This window comes from Psammomys obesus, unplaced genomic scaffold (genome assembly GCF_907164565.1).
Source record: "Psammomys obesus unplaced genomic scaffold, mPsaObe1.curated_primary_1811, whole genome shotgun sequence".
In the NCBI taxonomy this organism is placed as follows: Eukaryota; Metazoa; Chordata; class Mammalia; order Rodentia; family Muridae; genus Psammomys; species Psammomys obesus.
In genome coordinates, this window is record NW_026591918.1 from 5,097,419 (window position 1) to 5,119,125 (window position 21,707).

General features: G+C 35.0%; 1 protein-coding gene across 2 annotated transcripts in view; it reads left to right on the forward strand.

Annotated features, from left to right (window-relative positions):
* Positions 1 to 21,707, forward strand: part of Tasor (transcription activation suppressor) — a 54,747-nt gene that overhangs the window by 21,301 nt on the left and 11,739 nt on the right. For both annotated transcript variants that reach the window (XM_055612455.1, XM_055612457.1), the window contains exons 7-17: positions 453 to 577; positions 2,502 to 2,533; positions 3,158 to 3,263; positions 4,760 to 4,863; positions 4,945 to 5,048; positions 11,044 to 11,116; positions 11,198 to 11,269; positions 12,399 to 13,100; positions 15,127 to 15,494; positions 17,375 to 17,516; positions 18,687 to 18,746. In XM_055612455.1, coding sequence (XP_055468430.1) covers positions 453 to 577; positions 2,502 to 2,533; positions 3,158 to 3,263; positions 4,760 to 4,863; positions 4,945 to 5,048; positions 11,044 to 11,116; positions 11,198 to 11,269; positions 12,399 to 13,100; positions 15,127 to 15,494; positions 17,375 to 17,516; positions 18,687 to 18,746 — 1,888 coding nt within the window. The remainder of the gene's footprint in view (positions 1 to 452; positions 578 to 2,501; positions 2,534 to 3,157; positions 3,264 to 4,759; positions 4,864 to 4,944; positions 5,049 to 11,043; positions 11,117 to 11,197; positions 11,270 to 12,398; positions 13,101 to 15,126; positions 15,495 to 17,374; positions 17,517 to 18,686; positions 18,747 to 21,707) is intronic.

Here is a 21,707-nt window from a genome sequence, read left to right on the forward strand (position 1 = left end):
CTTCCTTCCTTCCTTCCTTCCTTCCTTCCTTCCTTCCTTCCTTCCTTTTTCCTTCTTCCTTCTTCCTTCCTTTCTCTTTTCTGCACTAACAGAAAATGATATTTGATATTGGCTGAAATTTGACCTTTAATATTTTACTTTTCTTTTTTTTTATCAAGTTGGCATTTCTGGGCTGACCAAGCTTAAGCTCCACTTTACAGTATTTATATTAGGGAGTTAATTGCACAAGTTGTCAACACTTCAAAAGTAAACTTCTGGGATACTTTGTTATCTGGTACAGAAAATACACTGAAAGCACACATTTTTATCTTGGCTAAGTGGACAAGCTCAAGGAAAAAAAAATTTTTCTGCCAGAGCTGCTTAAATGGTGCTAGGTAATTTAATAAAATAAGTATATCTTCTTTACTTCTTGCCTATTTTAAAATGTTAATTTTGTGCTTTTTAATTTTTAGTATTATTTTTATGAATATGGCTTTGATGAACTAAGACGAAGACCAAGACATGTTTGTCCATATGCAGTTGTGTCTTTTATTTACAAAGATGATATACAAACTCCAAAGTTTGTGTCTTCACTGAGGTAAGACATTAACTAGGTGTTTTTATGTTAATGATAAATAGGATAGACCATTACTGTGAAAATAGGAACTAAAATTTACTTTGATTTACTTAGGTTGTGGGGCTTTTTTTTTTTTCTGTGTAAGATTTAAATGTACTTTAATAAATAGCAGCTTCTAAAAGTAAAGTTTTAACTGGTTGTCCTATATGCCTGCACTCCCAGCACTCGGGACATAAAGGTCAGCCTTGGCTATTCAGTGAGTTTGAAGCCATCTTCGCCATATGAGTTCCTCACTTCCCTGAACAAAATTTGTGTTTTTGTCTTAAAAATTGAGTTTCTATAAATCTCTATCCCAAACCAATGAAATATTTCATGGAATGCCTGGACCTTCCTAGTTTTAAGAGTAAGGTGATAATTTTCTTTTTGAGTTCATAAACATACTTAAAAGTAACTTTTCAAACTGCTGTTTTAAAAAACCATATATCTTTAAACGTGTATTTTTCAGGATGACCTATTGGCTTTTAAAGTCAAGTGTGCTTGATAAAGAGTGCTTGATAAAGAGTGCTTTGGTTAGTTTATGTCTGTTTGTTTTTGTTTTTGGAGATAAAGTTTAGACTATAGCCCAGGCTGGCCTGGAGTTTTTATTATAAACAGTTCAGGTTTCAGATTGAGAAGGTCGTGCCTTAGCCTCCTAAGTGCTGGTGTGAGCCACTAAGCCCTACTGATACAGCACTTACTTTTTTCACATTAAAAAACAAAAAAAAACAAAAAAAAAAAACAATTCATTTAATGCAGAGATGAGTGTTTCTCACTTTTGCTTCATGCTTATGAATGCTGACATACACATTTTCCTACAGCATTTTTTTCATAAGTGATCTTTAAAGACATACACTTATAAGGATCATATCCCTGAAACAGTGACTATTACATTTTCTTTCTTTCCCTACCTCTCCATTGTTTTGTCTGTGTGTGTGTGTCTGTCGGTCTCTTTTGGTACAGAATCTCTATGTAGCCAGGGCTGTCTTGGAGCTTGCTATGCAGACCAGAGTGGTCTCAAACTCACAAAGATCCACCTTCCTTTGTCTCCTTAGCATTGGGAATGTCTGGCTCCTTTCCTACTATTTTGAATCCTAGATTGACCCCAATCTGTTGACCACAAATTGTTTCAAACATTGACAAAACATCCATTCTCTACTGTGAGTGTGCCATGAGCACTCTTGCCTTGGGACCACACATTTACTCGTTCTTTCTTTTCCCCAGTTACTGCATGTCTGTTTCTTACATTTCCTCTAGCCTGTCCTATCATTGGGTGTTCTCATTTTTTTTAATTAAAAAAAATGTAAACTCTTGTACTTGATCTTTTTCTATGTAGCTCTTGAAACCATCATCATCTAATAAACTGTACTTGTTGATAATTACTTTTCATCCCTTTGAAAGAAGGGACAGTGTTCTGTTTATAGAATTCTGTTACCTAGAATTATGCCTGGTAAATAATAACTTAAAAGTTAAATATTTATTAAATGTCTAATGGGTTAATTTACATAGAGAGATTTTTTTTCCTAATCTTATTTCCAAGATATAGTTTACAAAGGTATTAATAGTCTTAATGTCTGTTTATGGATACTTTTGGAATATAAGTCAGCTCTCATAAATTTTGGCAAATACTGTAATCGACTAGTAAATAGTTCTTTAAGAATATGTTTTTCTTATTTGGGAGAATTTTGTTTTCTTCTGTAGTTCCAGTGTAAATAGCACTTATAGGTTGGTGCTTTAGTTCAGTTTAAATTGTTTGCTGCATGTGTGAGGTGATGGGTTCCATTCCCAGCACTGGAGAATACAACAGCAACAACAAAACATAGATAGTATATCAGGGTCCTAAATGTTTATTTTCATGTTGTTTCCAATCAGTAATAATTTTCCTTTCTTTTTAAAAAATTATTTGTAGATCTAACAGCTTTAATGCAGATAGAAACATAGGTAAGAGTCTTATTTTTTTTTTTTACTTTGATAAGTTGAAAGTATAAACAGTGAAAGATTAAGTTAAGTGTTTCATTTTATTTTCATAATAAAAATATGAAACATAAAGCAGGTGAGGTTATGTTATAATGTAGCATCAGTACTTGGTCATTCAAGCATCTCCTTTTAGAAGATGCTACTGCTTCTGAAGATGGACCAGAATTTCTAACACTTGAATTGAAAAAAAGATAAATTGGGCTTTACAACTGAACGCTTTAAAAGCATTATATTCACCAGAGATTTTTGATTTCAATAAAGAAAAATTTAAATTTATTTTTTAATGATAGGAGACATTAACTAGATTTAATAGAGTCTCCTTTGTGATAGTGACTGTATTGTTTGTTCTGCTTTCTAATGAGGGCACTTAGACAGACTGACCCTTCTTTGAAGTTGGAATGTTTTTTTGTTAAAGGGAAAAGTGACCTGAAACTAAAATCTTAACAATTTGAACCTTTTCCTGAAGGGCATGTCAGTTACTTCTGTGTTTATTTTATACTTAAAGCCTTATTTCTAGATAATTTTCATTTCTGGTAAATATTACTTTCTGGACTATTGGGCAACTAGACTCTTATTTCTTTTGTTTAGATAAGTTTAACTACACCTTGTGGAAAGGACAACTTTTAAATAAAGGAAAGCTTCTGTGTTATATTTCTTTGAGGTCAGCCACTCGTGCGTTTTTGCCTGTCAAGCTGTAAGTATATTACATTAAAAGAGAATAGTGGGAGGGGCCAGAGAACATAATAGGGAAGGGGAATAAATGAGAACAAAGGATAATAACATACAAATAACCTTTATTTCATATGCTAACCCAAAAATTAATTTAAAAAATTAAAAAGAAAATAGTAATTGACAGTTAAGGGTACTATTATTTTCTTCTTTAGTTCTTTTTGATTGTCTCTTTTCAAAAAAAAAATCTTCAAAATTATCATTCTGATTGGAACTCGTTATATAGTCTAGGCAGGCTATTTGCTTAAGCCTCATGTATGATAGGGTTATAAGTATGCACCACCATTCCTGGCTTGCTTGCTGTCTTTTTCAATTTAAAATTTTACTGTGGTCTGTAAAAACTTAAATATAAATGTTAATGTGTTTCTAAAATGGATCATTTTGTAATTTCAAAAAATAACTGGCAAACAAGCTCAGGTTCTCTGGTTTGAAGATGGCTAGTCAGATGTAGAGTGTACTCTGAGTGGTTTTAAGTTTGAAAGATGAGTTTAAAATATTATTCTACTTAGATTTAGTTAGCAGTTTGTATATAATAGACTTAAAAGTAAACCAGTTTTAGCTATGCATTGTGTTACATACCTGTAGTTCCAGCACTTGGGAGGCTCAGGCACAGGATCTTGAGTTCAAAAACTATCTTGGCTGCATAGTTTGTTCTAGATCTCTGTTGCAGACCATAGTGAAATCCTGCTTTAAAACATAAAAGGGTTGTGGTGGTGGTGGTTAAACAGTTCTCTGTTGAAAAGAGCTTTGATGTGGTTAAGTTAATGTATATACACTATTTACAATCCGTGCAACATATATTAGAGTTAAAAGTTTATTGTTAACATCACAGAAAATGGTATAAATGCTTGAAGATGTAGGTCAGTGGTGGAATGCTTGACTGCCATACAACCCTTGGGTTTGAGCCTCAGCATCTCCAAAGGAAAAGAAAATCTATGCTAGCTCATACTTTAACTGTAAATGACAACTATTCTTTTTTTTTTTTTCTTTCTTTTCTTTTCTTTCTTTCTTTTTTTAAAGTAAAATTGGCATGTAGGATTAGCTTCTGGTTTAAGGATGTAGGCCTGGCAGTACTGCCAGTTGCTGCTTACCTCTATATAGATACTTGAGTTTCCTGTTTCGGGTCCTCTTTAGGATAAGGTGAGCTATTAATAAATACATATGTTTTCCTGTCACCTGTATTTTATTTTGTTGACTTGGAGGCAAGATTTCAGGTTGCATCTGGTCACAAATTCACTGTGTAGCCGAGCATGTTCTTGAACCTGTGATCCTCCTGCCTTCTCCTCCTCCCAAATGTTGGCATTACAGGGATGTGCCACCACACATGGTTTACACGGCACTGAACCAGCTGAGCTGTGTTCCCAGCCCCCACCTTAATTAAAGTATATTTTAATGTGTCTGTTAACATTGCTAGAGTTCAAAATGTAGGAATGCCAAACATGTTCTTATATTTTCTTTCAGTCCTGAGAAGTTAGATGTTGAAACAGTTATGAGTCTTGATTATTTAAAACAGAAAATTCCGCCTGCATTGTTTTATAAAGACACATATGTGGGTCCCAATGAAGGTAAAGTAATTTCACTTTTCTAAAATAAGTAAGAAGCAGACCTGACTTGATATTTTACTGTGTATTTTTTCTTTGTGTCAGTTTTAAAGAATGGGATGTATTGTAGCCTTTATGAAGTTGTAGAAAAGACAAGAATTGGAAGTAACATGGAGTGTTTACTGCAAAAACTGGAGAAAGAAAAACTTGTGAGTGAAAAGTTTTAAATATTCCCATATCCCTTGAAAATAAAAGTTATTCTAATACTTCAATTTATTTTTGCTTTTGGAAGTCCTACAAGATCTCTGTTGGATACTCTCATTTAGTAAATAGTATTTTACTATTAGTATTTTTTTACTTTGGAGATCAGTTCTTACTTTGTAGTCTTAACTGGCCGGGAGTTTGTTATATAAAGCAGATATAGTACTCTTCTTTTTATCCATGACAATAGTCTTTGTATAGGCTCCTTTTATATATATATGTATATACATTGTGAATATAAATGTATGATTATCAAAAATATTTATTGAATACTGAATAAGACAGACTTCTAAACAATGTTATTTAGAAGTAGCTTGGTTGAGAGATAGTAGCAGAAAGATTTGTTTGTATTTTGTGTGTGTTTGCATGCATGTATGTATGTGCACTGTGTGTACACTAGATGACTGTGATTGCCAGAGAAAGGTGTCAGATCCTGTGGAGCTAGTTACAGGTGGTTGTGAAACTCCATGTGGATGCTGAGAATTAAATTCAAATTCTCTGCAAGAGCAGGTGATCCTAACTGCTTGGGCCATCTCTATGTCTGCCATAGAAAGATTTATTTGTAAATTCAAAAGAACAAGACACTTGGTGAATATTTAAGAGATACAAGAACATTAAACTTTCTGGAAGGAAGTATTAGGTAGCTGTGTCATCCAGTGTCTTTGAGCCTGTATTGGCATGGAGATTTGGATTTTGTCCTGAGAAGAGTGGATTTTGAAGGAGATTTTGAGATTTTGAAGTGAGTAGGGATCAGGCCTTGAATATGTACATATATATTATCTTTAAAAAAAAAACATTTACCTTGGCTACTACTAATAAATCAAAGATGAGTTGGATAATAGTTCATCAAGGTTTATATGAGAAATCAAGAATAGAGAGACTGAAAGGGATATTTGTTAGGTAGTATCCAATGTAATAGATGCTGAGCATGCCTAGTGTTGGTAGAGTCAGGTTAGATGTCAGATTGTGATTGGAGAATAAATTTGTGGTGTCAGTATGTATGGCTTTGTTGAAAGAGAAGTGTAAATGTAACTTACTCATATGATAAAATGTCATCTTGGAGGCTTACTGCTTCCATCTGCTAACCTAGGCCTAGTCCTGGAAGCTTCTAGCCTCCATACAATCTAATTAGACCTAGAATGTTTTCAGCTGAAAAAACTGAAAAAGAAAAACAAAACAAAACAAAAAAACCTCTGCTGAATAAACTCACCCTTTCTTGTTCTTTTTTTTTTCCCCCTCCCCCTGAGCTCTGGCTGGCTGGCTCTCAGTTCAGCTGCTCTGGCTCAAATTCCTTCAAGGTGACTGATTGGCTTCTCTCTGCTTTTCTGAATTGCTCTGCTTTGGCTTCATTTCTTTCTTTCTTTCTTTTTTTTTTTTTTTTTTTTTCCATCTCCTTCTCCTCCTCCTTTTTAGGGTTTTTGAGACAGGGTTTCTCTGTGTAGCCTTGGCTGTCCTGGAATTACTTTGTAGACTAGGCTGGCCTCAAACTTTGGCAGTCTGATCTAATCTTTGGGTGTTTTTGTTTTTTGGCTTATTTTGATGTTACCTGTATCTAGCTTGTTCTCTCTTCAACCTTACAGTAAAACTAACTCCCCTCTTTTCTCATGAGAGTTGGACATATATTATGTCAAAATTTTCTCTGATTTGTCATGTCTGCTACTCAATTAGATATCACTTTCAAACATAGGTGCTTGCTTTTACAAACTAACTTTACCTTCATTGCTGGGGATTAAAGGTATGTACCATCACACCTGGACCTATACTTTTCTTTACCTGAGACTTGCTCTGTACTAGGCCAGATTTGAATTCAGATCTGCTTGCTTCTGTCTCCTGGGATTAAAGGTGTCTGCCATCACTGCTCAGGGTGTCTGTATTGCAAACAGGTCACAAAGACCTTTGGATGTGACCTCTTGGTAGAACAGCCATGTTCTGAATTAACATTCCTTTACAAGTTCCTTCTTTGTATTTAAGTTAAAATTTCAGACAATAGAAACAAATAATGAGTCCCACAACTAGAACAGTCCAAATGTCCTTAAGAAAATGTACTGATGCAGTGATCCTTCATAATGTAGTCCTGACCATCTGTCTTCAGCAACAGAGAAGGGACTTGTTTCTTTTTGCAAGAAATGAATGCGATTTGCTATCCATTTCTGTAGAGACATAGAATTTTTCGTATAGTGTGCTATTTAATACATGTTTTTCAACAGATCCTCATACTGAGCCTCGGTTTCTAGGTAATCAAATGGAGATTTATGTCAGCTTTCAACTTCATTTAAAATAAAATGGCTACATAGCATTTCATCATGTGTATATGTGTGAATTTAATCAGTCTCTGGTATAATTATATCTGAAATAGATTGTGTAAAACCTATATGCACAATATTAAACAATTTTTGATCTGACTATAGAAATACTTGGCATAGGTGTCCTATAGTAATCTCAGTCTCTTCTTCCTTGTAAATATACATTTTTGGTTGATTGTTTTTGTTTTCTCATACAGAGTCTCATATAACTCAGGCTACTATGTAACAGGGATAGTCTTGAACTCCTGCATTAGATTTTTTACTTGCCTCTGAATGCCTGACACTAACCACAATCTTTGGTAGCCAGGAGCAGGAAGGAATTCAAGGCTACCCTGGGGGTCTACATAATGAACTCCAGGCCAGCCAGGGTTACATAGCAAGGCCATGTTTCAAAACAGTTTATTTTTCTTAGTAAACGCCACTGTTTTTCAAAGTAAATAAAAATTGTCAACCCAGAATTATATATTTAGCATTCAAAAATTATGGAATATATACTTCTGAATATGGGATGCATACAAAAACCAGCCCTATGGGACTTAAATCTGAACAGACATCAAACTACTATCTGTTCAGATAGATTACAGTTTAATTAAATTAGAAATAATAAAGCAGGTATATCATTTACAAATTAAAATATACATCTTTATATCAATGTAAAAATAACAGTGAACATTAAAACCACAGGCAAATGTGGTTATGCACAGCTGAAATCCCAGCGCTTAGGAAGGAGATCAAGGCAGAGAAATCAGGGATTCAAGATTAGATTCAGTGATTTGTTAGGCAGTGGTGGTATACACCTTTAATTCTAGCACTCAGGAGGCAGAGGAAGACGGATCTCTTGAGTTCAAAGCTAGCCTGTTCTACAGAGTGAGTTCCAGGACAGCTACAAAGAAAACCTTGTCCCTTCTCCCCTCCCCCCCTCCGAAAAAAGGATTAGCTTTAGTTATAAAGTTTGAGGCCATCCTGAGGTATAAAATGTTTTTCTTTGGGCTTATGCTACAGATAGGACTTAAAGGACCTTTGGTTGTCTTAGTGTTATTTCTGAATGTGGACTACTAATACTCCATGGGTGTCTGGATACAGTGGGTCTTTATACTGGTCTGTAAACCATTAACTATGGGATTTGTCTTACATTTGGAGTGAGTGTGATGTTAAAGGCAACTAGCTAGTTTTCCTCAGTGAGCACAATCATTATGCTGTTGTAAAACCTAGGACTGGAGCACAATATTAAGAAAAGGCATGTCATGTTTGGAACATTTTGGATCAGAATATTTAGGTTTGAAATAATTTTACAGGTATATCATTTACATGTATACTGTGAGATATCTATGTTTGTGGCTCTACGATTAATGGTAATTATAAGGCCAGCTTAAGCATCTTTCGAATCATATAGCATGTCACGTAGCAGTATGATGCAGCCTGCCCTGGAGGTGCCCACGAAACAAGGAAAGGCCACCTCAGCATCTATGTAACTTACAAACCTTAAAACAAAAATCTTACTCTTGGCTTAAGCTCCCTTTATACCTTTATGTTATACCTGGCCACTGACCCACACTGAGTATAATTATTTAAAGAAAATGATGGGAGAAGGCCCTCCTAAGGCTCTAGATTATGATCTTTCTGGCTCACTGATCTTTTGGGCTTCCACCCTTGTCTCTAATTGTGGTTCATGCTACCAGACAGCCTACTAGCCAGCCTTGCTAAATCACCAAGACACTTATTTTTAATATTGAGTTAAAGGGGAGAAGTAACTCCTGGGGATGTTGGCTCACCAGAAGCATCTTGAAACCCAAACAGGACACCACTGTACTTTTGAGTGTTTTTGTTAGCGTATTCCTTTTTGTATTTAAATTACAAGTTTATATGCTGACTATTGTTTGTATTGTTAATAACAGTTCAGGTAGCACAATTTTCACAGTACAAATATCCTTTTCTGGTCAGCTCATTCCTTAATCTATTTTAGTAGGTCCTAAAATAAATGTTATGATTAGACTGATCTTTTTGTTGTTACTGAAGGAAGTAGTGAAAAGAGTATGCACACTCAAAGATGTTCCTAGCTAAATTGGAATTCTTTCCTTTCTCTCCCTTCCTCCCTCCTTTTCTTCTTTCCTTTTTCTATTTGATCTTTGCATCGCAATATCTATTAAACATTTACTCTACTTTCCCTACTCTTTTCTTACCTTGAGCCAGTCATGAGTACCGTAATGTTTGCAAACTGTCCCTCGTGTTATAATTTGCCCTGCCTTAAAATGTTGCCTGTCCTGCAACATTGGAGTCTTGTCAGTGTGCCCATTCTTCAAACTCTAACTTCACTGCACTCTGAATCTTTCTTGCCTGCCTTTTACTACCATAAATGAGCTGTGCTTTTTCATTCTTACTACTCTTTAAATTTTTCTTAAAATACATTTTATATGCATAAATTTTGTGTGTGTGCACATGTGTGCACATGCCTGATGCCTAGGGAGGCCAGAAAAGGCCTTGGAACCTTAAGAACAAGTTACAAAAGGCTGTGAGCCTCATTTCTAAGTAAGTAGTCCTTAGTCCTTTACGAAAGAGGCAGGCACCCTCGTTAGAGAGTGCCACACACCTTTAATCCCAGCACTCAGGAGGCAGAGGCAGAGGCAGGTGGATTTCTGAGTTCAAAACAGTCTGGTCTACAGAGTTGAGTTGAGTTCCAGGACAGCCTGAGCTGAACAGAGAAACTCTGGAAAACCAAAAGGGAAAAAAAGAACAAGCAGCAGCAAGTACCCTTAACTGTTGAGTCATCTCTCCTGCTTTGTAAATTTTTGGGGGGGGACTTCTCTGTTCTTTGTAATTGCTATTATTTTGTTTACTTTCTCTATAAAGTTAAGAGACTTATAATCAAGGACCTTGCACCGTTTATCTTTCAGGTCATCTCAGGCAGCTAAAATTATGTAACAAATGAAACTTAGTAAATAACTATAAGATTAGATTCTGGCAACATATTTCATTGAACATTATCTTTAATTTTCATAGGCAGTTATTTCAAAGCCTACTTTATACCCAATGTCCATCATACTCCCTGGCAATTAATGTCTTTTGCACTGATGAGAAATATTAGAAGTCTCTATACTTTAGCATCAGTTATTTTTCACAGATAATTATTTCAGGAACATTTTCAGTATATTATAAATACAAGTTTTCACTTGTTTGGAATCTTTTTTGAAGTATTTTTGTTTTTTTATTTATTTTTATTTTTATTAATTATAGTTTATTCCCTTGTATCCCACCTGTAGCTCCCTCCTTCTTCTCCTCCCAATCCTACCCTCTCTCCTTCTTCTCCACCTATGCCCCTCCCCCAGTTCACTGATAGGGGAGGTCTTCCTCTCCTTCCTTCTGACCCTAGTCTATCAGATCTCATCAGGAACGGCTGCATTGTTCCTCTGTGGCTCGGTAAGGCTGCTCCCCCCTCAGGGGTAGGTGATCAAAGAGCAGGCCACTGATTGAAATCTTAACAGTTTAGTGGTTTTAATGTTACTTGTTTTGCCATAGTGAAGAATAGCATTATTTTCTTAAAAGAACTGATTATAGTTCTTTAAACCTAGTAGAAAGTATTGTGTTTACTTTAAAGTAGAAGTAATAATAAGGCGTATACAACTTCTGTTTCCCCACACTGCAGGTTCTTGTTAAACCTTTAGGAGACCGAGGATTCCTTTTTCTTCTCTCCTCTTACCAGATGATTTCTCCGTATGGTAAGTAGCCTTTCTTTAAGTTTATAATTTAAAAAAGTTAGTTAAAAAATGTTAATGATTTGCCTTCTTTTCTTTTTTAAGAACATCAGACTCTCAAGTCTCGAATGCTACATGCTTTGTTTCTGTTTCAAGAACCTAGATGCCTAATTATCAGTAAGTTGTTTTTTTAATGTTGAAGTATAGATAAATTATTCGTAGATAAGTTATTGAAATCTTTTCAGTAAGTTTACATTCCGCAAGATTGCATTTCACTAAGCTTACATTCTATCTTTTCTACATCTTTTGCAAATATTAGAATTATTTTGTGGAATTAGCAATATAAAACATGATTTTGATGTGCACCCCCTCAATTTTTGTTTCGTTGTTTTGGTCTTTTAGTTTTGGTGTCTTGAGACATGGTTTCTCTGTGTAGCTTTGGCTGTCCTGCACTAACTTTTAGATTAGGCTGGCCTCAAACTCAGAGATCTGTCTGCCTCAGCCTCCTTGTATGCCACCTCTCCCAGCTCCCCCTTTTATTTTGTGTACGCTATGAGGTGTTTTGTTGTTGTGCTTTTTTATTTTGTTTTGGTTTTTGTTTTTTGGTGCTTTCATTAATGAAATTTTGTAATTGTTTTAGTGCTATGGCTCATTAAGAGTTTTAGGTGACAGATTTTTTTTTTTTTTAATTCATTTGTGCATTCAAGTTTTAGTGATTTTAAAGTGTCATATGCCACATTAAACATTAGGCCTTTCAAGGTTAATGAGAATTTGGGATATTTATGGTAGAGACGATTTTGCTGTTTGCCTTTTTAAACAACAAACTTGAATACTATATTAAGGAATTTCTACTAATGGGCTTACTTCTGAATATAAGCCTGGATTTTTCAGTTATGCCTACTCAGTGCATGGATATGTGCTTATGGGGAAATGCGTTTAAACAAAGTTATTTTATGAATAAAAGGAGTGACATTGTTGTCATTTGCAGACTGAAACTGATTAGAAACTCAAATCTGGCTTTTCCCCACCACTTATTGCAATTTCTTTGCCACCATTTGTGTTGACTGTGAGTGAAGGAAGTGAACATTGTTAGTGGAGGGATTTGTTTCCCTTTTCATTTGTTTAGTTCCTGGCCCATTTTAGGCAGAAGCAAACCACTTTTCAGTCTGCTGCACTATGCATGTATCAGAAGATGGGCACTGGCTCAGCGTAAATGTTCAAATGTTGTCACACTTCAGTAGTATGCAGATCTGCACTTGATAAGTTTCCTTATTGCTAATATGGCTTACTTTTTTGTTTATTTTAGCACAAAAAGGTGTAACGAGTACAGCACAACAGGAGAGGCAAGAGAATCTACCAGATGTATTAAAAATGACTCAGTTTTTACAGTATGCTTTGATTCAATGTAGAAAAGAATTCAAAAATATAAATACTATAAATTTTCATTCTGTTGTTGAAAAGTATGTAAGTGAATTTTTTAATCGAGGTTTTGGTTCAGGTAAGCGAGAGTTTTTCATGTTTTCATATGATTCGCGATTAGATGATAGAAAATTCCTATACTCAGCACCAAGAAACAAATCCCATATTGATGACTGCTTACATACCTACATTTTTCAGCCAGAAAGGTATCAGTTACCTATTTTTAAATTAAAGGAGTTATTTGAAGAAAATCGAAAACGTCAGCAATTTAGTCCACTTTCAGATTATGAAGGTCAAGAAGAGGAACTGAATAGTTCAAAAATGCAATTTAGAAAACGGAATAACTCAAGGGGTGAACCTGCTGAACCTGGACAGCAGAAGTCATCTCATTCTTTGGACTATGATAAGGATAGAGTCAAAGAATTGATTAATTTAATTCAGTGTACGAAAAAAAATGTGGGAGGGGACCCAGATACGGAAGATATGAAAAGCAAAAATGTCCTGAAGAGGAAGCTTGAAGATCTGCCTGAAAATATGAGAAAATTTGCCAAAACCAGTAGTTCGTCTGAAAATTACCATCTCTATGAAGGTAAAGTAACACACTGCTTTTATCATAACAGCCAAAATATATAACTCTGGTTCTATCACAGTAGGTAGGCCGCTGCAGTGGCTTTGCATTTTCTGCCGTTACCTGCTCTCCAGCTTACTTTTTGCCAGTGCTAACATTCACTTTTGTAGTCTGCTGACTTTCTTCATTCCATTCATATGCTCCTTTTGCTGTTTGCTTGTGGTGGTTTTCTTTCTCAACAGGCTGTTTTTGAAGTGTGTGTTAGGGCTCAATTTTTCATTGTACAATCCAAGAAAACCAACCATTCTGAATTGTTACCTTTCCACCACCAAAATGGGTTCTGAATCCAAATACAAAGACCTACTTTGATTTTTTATATTTTATGTTTCCTGAATTTCTTCTATTGCCTTCCCAGGGTAACAGACTTAATGATCATTGATTTCTTTTGAGATCTTTGGTTGGTCATGAACTTTGTGGTCCAGGTAGTTACTATATCATAAGTGATGACCACAGATCATCAAGCAGCTAAAGAGTAAAAAAGTTGTCTCTTGCTTTAGTAAAGAAAATTATGTTAAAGTACAATCATGTGTATATAGTCACTGTCACAGTGGGATGGCAGAATGGCAGCAGAGACTATGTATGGCCCATGGTGTTTAAAATATTTACAGTCTGATCTTGTAGAGAAAACATGTACCCTGGTATTTCATATTTCTCTATTGTTTAAGTTGTACTAATATTAAAGTGTATGCAACATTTTTAATCAGAACTTGAAGTTAGCTCCTATACTTTCATATTTTATTTTCACAGAGAGATGTTTCTTGTATTATTTTAGGCTATTGCCTAATGAATGAACTCTTTTGAGTTTTGAAATTAGATTTCTTAGATTCAGTCATACAATTACTGTTTTGTTGCTTTGTTGTATCTTTTTCAGTTGATGGAAATGAGAGATTCTTATCATAGTGTGTTTAAGTGTTGGAAGTAAGGTAAATATTTGGACAGTGTTTTAACATTTTTATACTGGTTAGTTCAGAAGCAAGGAAAAGGAAGGTTGGGGTTTTTTCATTTAGTTTTTTTTGTTTTATGCTCAGAAATCCTTGATGTATTAATTCACATTTTGTGCTGTTCTTCCTGTGGTGATGACAGGTCTCAGTATTCTTCCATTGCTTATTGGGCAATTTTGCTTCTCTTCTTTTCAAATCTGTTTGTCTCTGATTAGGTTAAACAGATTAATGTGCTTGGTGTATTATTTACTTTTATGCTCTGATTGAACCAAAAGCTTTGTTCATGCTAGATAAGCACTCACCTACTGAACTACATCTCCAAATCGCTTTTCTTTTTGAAGCAATGTTACATTAAGTTGCTCAGGTTGGCTTTTCACTCATTTCCTTAGGGTAGGAATGAGTTAAACTTGTCCTTTTGCCTTGGTTTCCCAAGTAGCTGAAATAGGCATGTGCCACCAGATCTAGAGCCTTAACTTTTATTCTTGAGTTATCCATTGTGGTAGTCATTACATCTATATCTTTAATTAAAGTGAAATAAAGATCTATTTCACCAGCCATGCAACTGTATTAGATCATACTGATAGGGCACTGCAGTGTCAGTCATTGCAGAAAGTTCTATTTGATAGTGATGTTGTCTTATGGAACTTTCAAGGCTTTTTCTTTCTTAACTTAGATATCTCTTTACTTTCAGTGTCTATGTCTTAGCTCTTTTGTGCCCTTCCTGGTTTTTAAATTTCCTTGATTCATTTCAGAATCCTCTCTGTATTGTTTTGTTAACTTAAGATAAATTTCCTCTTAAAGGCTTTGTTTCAGACTAAACAGGGTCTGGCCATGCTTATTGTTCTTCCATATGCTCCTCAAATTCTCAGAAACAGTTACAGTAAAGGGAACACGTAATTGTAACATCAAAGCCTGAAATATTGTAGTTCCTACTTGTAAATGTCTTTCAAGTGACTTTTAAGTTATATTTGATTTTTAAAATATATTAAATTTTGATTATACTGACTTTTAAAATATTAAAGATGACTATTCTTTCTTTTTCTCAGAAAGTCCACAGTCCATTGGCTTACTTGGACATGATCCTAACTTGACACTGCAGCAGGAGGATGTGTGTAACACTGGAGACATCCATAAGCTTTATAATTGGCTATCAGAAGCACTAGCAAATGCACGACACTCAGATGCATTCCTGACAGATACAGTCAACAAGGCCTTAGGGTTGAGTAGCAGTGGTAGCTATGAAGAGCTAAAGCAAAAGTGTGAAAACAAGTTGAACCCTGCTTTAGATAAGAAAGACTGTGAGCAGCCTGCTTGTACAAAAATTGAAAATGTGCATTTTAAGGGTGCTCCAAGCCCGTTGCTAGAAGTTGATGCAGCTCCTGTAAAGTATCCTATTCTCCTTTCTACCAGTGAGGTAGGCGCTGAACATAAGCAACATTTAAGAGTAAACATGTCTTTCTGGTTTATCTGAGTTTGCTTTTGTATGTGTCCTCAAGAGAGTGTAAATATATTTTATGGAGTGGCTTTTCTTTTCTGAAAGAACTAATAGATACACTCCTGAGTAAAAGTTTGTGTGTATATGGGGGTGATTCTAAGCTGTTGTTGATAAAAGGTAAATACTGAAGTAATTGTTTTCTGTATGTTTATGTGCTTTATGTAATCTAAAGTTTACATATTATGATGAAACTAGGGCTAGATTGTCAAATTGACATAGCAGGAGTTAATTTCATACTGTTTCGTAATGAAACGAGTACTTGAAATTGTTTTAAACCAAAGTGAGGCAGATGAAGCAACTGAATTTAGTAACATAGTGTCATAAATTAGGTGTTCTATATTGTGCAAATACAAATGAGTAGCCTTTGGGGTTATCTCTGATGTGATCTCAGCTTTGCTTATTAAGCAATCTGTATGTATGGTTTGTGACTTCCTGCATTAATGCTTTTCCTAAAAGAATATCTAAATCAATGAGAGATAATACCAAGGGTTTATAAATATTTTTTGTGTGTGTGTGCGTCTTTGATTAGGTGTCATATATGCATGTCTCAGCCTTTATGTATATAGTTTTGGGATATTTGTTTTATTTATTATTTATATAGCATTCTGCCTGCATGTGCGCTTGTTCACCAGAAGAGAGCACCAGATTTCACTATAGATGGTTATGAGCCACCGTGTGGCTGCTGGGAATTGAGATCAGGACTTTTGGAAGAAAAGCCAGTGTTCTTACCCTCTGACCCATTTCTTCAGTCCCAGGATATTTATTTTAAGGAGATGGTGGTAGGAGGTTTATGTGGAAGGCATTGAGATATTAACCTGCTTTCAGTATGTTTAACAAGAGTGTGTGCTGAACATGGCGTGCTTTCTGTTGTTTTAACTATGTTTTATTCCTACTTATATAAGTATTGCCTGTTGTTGGTATTGTTAAATTAGAATAATAAGAGTTGAATATTTGGCATATTTAAAAATTTAAATTTAAAATATAAAAGTGTACCTACTAAAGTCACTACTTTAAATCAACACCAATTTTGCATGTGTGGTGTGTGTATTACGTGTGTTTAAAGATTTATTTATTTACTTTATTCATGTGAATGTCTTCCCTGCATGTTTATGTATATAGCACATACAGCCCTGGTACCCTCAAGAGCAGTAGAGGTATCAGATCTCTTGGAAGAAGTAGAGTTAAATATGTTGTGAGCTGCTGTGTGGGTGCTAGGAATTGAACCCTGGTCCTCTTCAAGAGTAGTCAGCGTTCTTTATTGCTGAGCCATCTCTCCAGTTCTAAAATATCTTTTTATGAAAACATTTTAACTTTTAATTTTGTGTACATGTGTAAAGGACAAAGGCTAACTTTTGAAAGCTTATTTTCTTTCAATTGTGTGGATTCTGAAGAGAGCTACCTCAGGCTTGGTGGCAAGTGCCTTTACCAACTAAACCATCTTGCCAGTCTCTGGACAACCTTTAAAGACAATATATATTGTTTACTTTGTTTATCTATTGAGAGGAGGTATGTGTTTATGACAGGGTTTTACCCTGAACCTGTGGCTGGCCTGTAATTCACTACATAAACCTGGTTGTCCTCATGCTTTTGATCTTACTGCCTCTGCCTCCTGAACCTGATTATAAGCAAGTACTTCCATTCCTGGCCATGACAGTGTATTTTAAATTTGAAGCTAAAGTATTATAACTTTATCATGTTGGTTTTACTCATTTGTAATATTTAGACTGAGGTTTGTGCATCTGCTTTGAGGAAGTAGTAGTCTTGACATTAAAATTAAATGTATGTACTTCTATTTTTAGGATCCAAATTTAATTGTCAATAATTTTGAAGAGTGCAGTCTCTGTTCCACTGTTTCCATTGAGCATGGATTCCTTAGACAGCCTTCTAAGTCAAATGATGATGAAGAGACAGAAATACATTGGAAATTGATTCCAATTACAGGTAAGGGCTAATATATTCCCTTACCCATAGGTTTGCTTCCTTTTCCCTAGGGACCAGTTTCTTGGAGAATTGCATCCTTTCTAGGTTCCAGTCTTCACAAGGTATATCTTACTTGGCTCTGCCATGAGTCTTTATATTTTGAGCATTGTATTTATTACTATTCTTGATTGATATCAGCAAGCATCTGTAAAAGGGCCCACTAATACAAGGATTTAGGGTATAATTACTCTTACTGTGGAGTTCAGTGTGCTTATTATCAATTGAAACTGTTGATAGAAACTGAACTGGAAATGTAGTTGTTAGAATGAAATGGTCCTCTTTGGTTAGCCATTACTTTTCAACTTAACTAACCTAAACTACTACAACAAGCTGTCTGTCATCTAGCAAATGGTCATGTTGAGGCTTATCTGTGTGAAGGAAATTTGATTTCCTAATGATTTTGGAGTACAGCCTGACATGACCAAATGCAAATACCTCATAAAAGCTTATTGAGTCACTGGCGTTTGACAGTTACTGAGAGATTGTCATTTGTAATATAACTTGTCCATGAACATACTACATGCTCTTAAATACCTAATTTTTTTATTCATCTCTGTTGCTAAATATGTTTGGAATTGTTTTCTGGGCACATCTCTTCTATTCCTATACCTTTGTTTAGCCTTTGGAAGAAATTAAAAAAAAATGACTTTTGCTGAAAAGTAGACTGTCTTGTGGCCAACAATCTTATCAGACCTATAGGAATTCTGAGAACGTCTAAAACTTGATGAGTTTCAGTGGGCTTCAGCACTGTTCTCCACTTCATACCTTACCAAGAAGGCAAGAGACCCCAGACCTAATGCTAAAGAGGAGACTGATACTCTTTTATGAAATGGAGGCAAAGTGAAAATTGAAATAAAATAGAAAAGTAGTTTGTAGGCAGTGATTATTTTAACCTTTCTTCATTCAGACACTTTCATAATGGCTATTGAGTTATTTAGAGAATATAGGTGTTGATTTTTCCATCACTTGATTGGAGAGGGAAATGACTTCCATTTCCAAATGACTTTTCAAGAATGTTTAGGCAAAAGAAGGAATAGTCCTTTGTTAGCATTTGTGGTTATCTGAAAGGTGCCTAATAGGCGTCACTGGTATCTGAAGAGAGTCAACAAATCTAATGGATGCTTTCCTCAGGAGGAAATGCAAGAAGCCCAGAAGACCAGCATGGGAAACATGGTGAGAAACAAGCACCAGGTGAGAAGGTTCGCTTTGCTTTTCTTCCCAAGTGCCCTTCTTCAGAGTTGCTGCTTGCATTCTGAGTCTTCATCAGTGGGGCATGATTTACTTTGTGCTCTATACAGAGAAGTCTAGACAGTCTCTCTTTTTAAACTATCTTTTTTGATTGTATCAGATATTTTTATAACAAATATAGTTTGTGTTCTAGACTATCTAATTGGGTGATTTAGGAAAATGAAAATGTTTTCTTGATGTTTTTCTTCAGGTATTCTGTAAGAACTATTTATTTTAAAATACCAGAAGGTAAAAACCATTTTTTCCCCCTTTTCATACTTTGTTCATAGTCTTGAATTTTTTTGGCTTACTTTTTAAGTATAAAGCTAACGTCTGCAGGTGGTTTAGGAGACTGGAAAACTATTTTCACAAACAAAAATACTACTGATTAAACAATATGCAGGAAATGCATAGAAGATAGTCTCCCATGTCTGACTGGGCTCAGTCAAACTCAGCTTCTCTGCATATGGTCTTGGGCATTATTTTCTTGCCAGAGTTTGATTGTGATATTTTTTAGTGTTTTCATTTGTTTTAAAACCTTACCCTTTAAGAAATCTTGTGGGTCTTTTTGTTGTTTTAATTTAAGAGGAAAGGTAGGTGACTTTTTTACTATTGGAGAAGTCTGAAGGTTTTTTTTAGTTAAGAAGTAAAGCTAAATGGCTTTCTTAGTAAATCTTAGTAAATTAACCCTTCTCATAATTTTCTTGAGGAATATCTTTATCTCCTAGGAAACATGATTTATTTTTTTAACAAACACACGAAGTCAGAAAGTACACAAATGTTAGTGCACAGCTCGGTAATGTTCACATGTTTATAACCATGTGACTACTAACCAAGGCAAGGTGTAGAACAGTTCTAGCACCCTCGCTTGTCTTCTGTGTTTTCCTGGGTCATGATTTCTCCACTCACAACAGGTGGCCACCAATCTCACGTTCTTTACCATATTTTTAATTTTGTCTCCATATATTGAATTCAGTCATATCTGTTTGTTGCTCTTTCATTCAACTTTATGTCAAGGTTTCGTCTATGTTGTGTATTGTCAGTAATTCTTTTTAGGAGAAATAGTTACCTTATTTGAACTTCCTAATGTTCTATACACATACACCTTTCTTTTCCTTGAGATTTTGTATTCAAAATTGAAAGATCTAAATGATGTTACTATCTGAGAAATAATACATTTTCTTCACGTTAAAAGTCAAATGGCTGGTACTTGGTCATCAATTGGTAAAATAACATGCACTATAGATATTGACATCTGTTAAATCATCTATTAATGAAGATGTGCTTTTTAAAAAGTGTTGATCTTAAAATCATATGTAGTAGTAATTTGTGCAAAATAAATTAACTGGTGTTTATTCACAATTTAAATAAAGAGATTTATTTGGCTTATAAGTGACGTGTGGGTGTGTATTAGGTGTGAGGAGTATATTTGCATATGTAGATGTGAATAAGTATATATGGAGGCCAGAGTAGAACATTGGTTTCCTCTGTTGCCATTTGCCTTACTGCTTTGAGACAGAGTCTTCACTGAACCAGAAGCTTGCCCTTTCAGCCAGGCTGTTTTGCTAGCAAGTTTCTGAGGTCCACCTCTCTCAACCTCACAATGTTACAGCCACGTCCATACCTGGCTTTTTACCTATACAGAGATTTGAACTGTCTTCCTCTAGAATTATCATCATCGTTGAAACAGGGTTTCCCAGTGTAGCCCTTTCTGTAGACCAGTCTGGCCTCAAACTCAAGAGATTTGCCTGCCTCTGCCTCCAGTGCTGGGGTTAAAGGTTGGCTTCATTCTTGGCTTGCCCCTAGAAATTTTTAATATGGAAAACTCCATATGGGGATTTAAGTTAAATTTAATTTTTTTTAAAGCTGTTTAAAATCCTTGTCCGTTTTTTTTCCCCCGAGTGGTATGTTGGTTCAAACCTAGCTTATTATAAACATCTGTTAAAGATACAAACTATATTATCAAAATAAATGTATTGAAGACTACCTGTATTTTAAGAACTTTTATTGTTTTAATCAAAATAGTTGCTCTCAATTATGTAGAACTCAGGCTGCTGGGGCAGGAAGATTCATGAGTTCAAAGCCACCCTGACATTGTTTCATAAAAACAAAAGAGAATGGGGGTTAAAAAACAAAAAAATATTAATTATGTTACCTTTGCCCTCAGTAGGTCAGTCATTGTTACAGGTTTGTTATATACTCATCTATATATTTTATATGTATTTTAAACTACATATTAAACGTAAATTTAGGGATAAAACATTCAGTATTCTTCAGTCTTAAAGAACTTGAACTTTATATTTTATACCAATTTAGTTGTTGACAAATTGAATGTTTGCTTTCTTTCTTGTTTTGACCTTTTTACCTGTTGTTCTTATTATATAAATGTTTTTGCAGTAATTCAATGCAGTGGTCATGACACTGAAAAAAGTGAGTGTTGGGAAAATAAAATGGAATTTTTTATAGAAAGAATGCACAGCTACATCTGAGCATAAACTTGAATTTACAAATTCAGTGTAGGTACTATAGTTTTGAAAATTTATGAATGGATTTTCTAATTTACAGTCACCATTTTCTATTACTATAATAGTGATATGTTAGGGAATCATGCTGGCTAAGGAAAATTTCTCATTTTTTTAGTCCTAAAATTGTGTGATAGTTTTTTAGGCAAAAATATTGATTTTATTTAAAAAATATTACATTATTATAAATTAATGTTACATATATTTTTCTCTTATATATAAAAACAGACTTGGGGTGCGTATATTTGAATTTAAGATTTGTGGAGAAGCCAGGCATGGTGGTGCACACCATTAATCCCAGCACTTGGGAGGCAGAGGCAGGTGGATCTCTGTGAGTTTGAGGCCAGCCTGATCTACAAAGCAAGTCCAGGACAGCCAGGGCTTGATACACAGAGAAACTTTC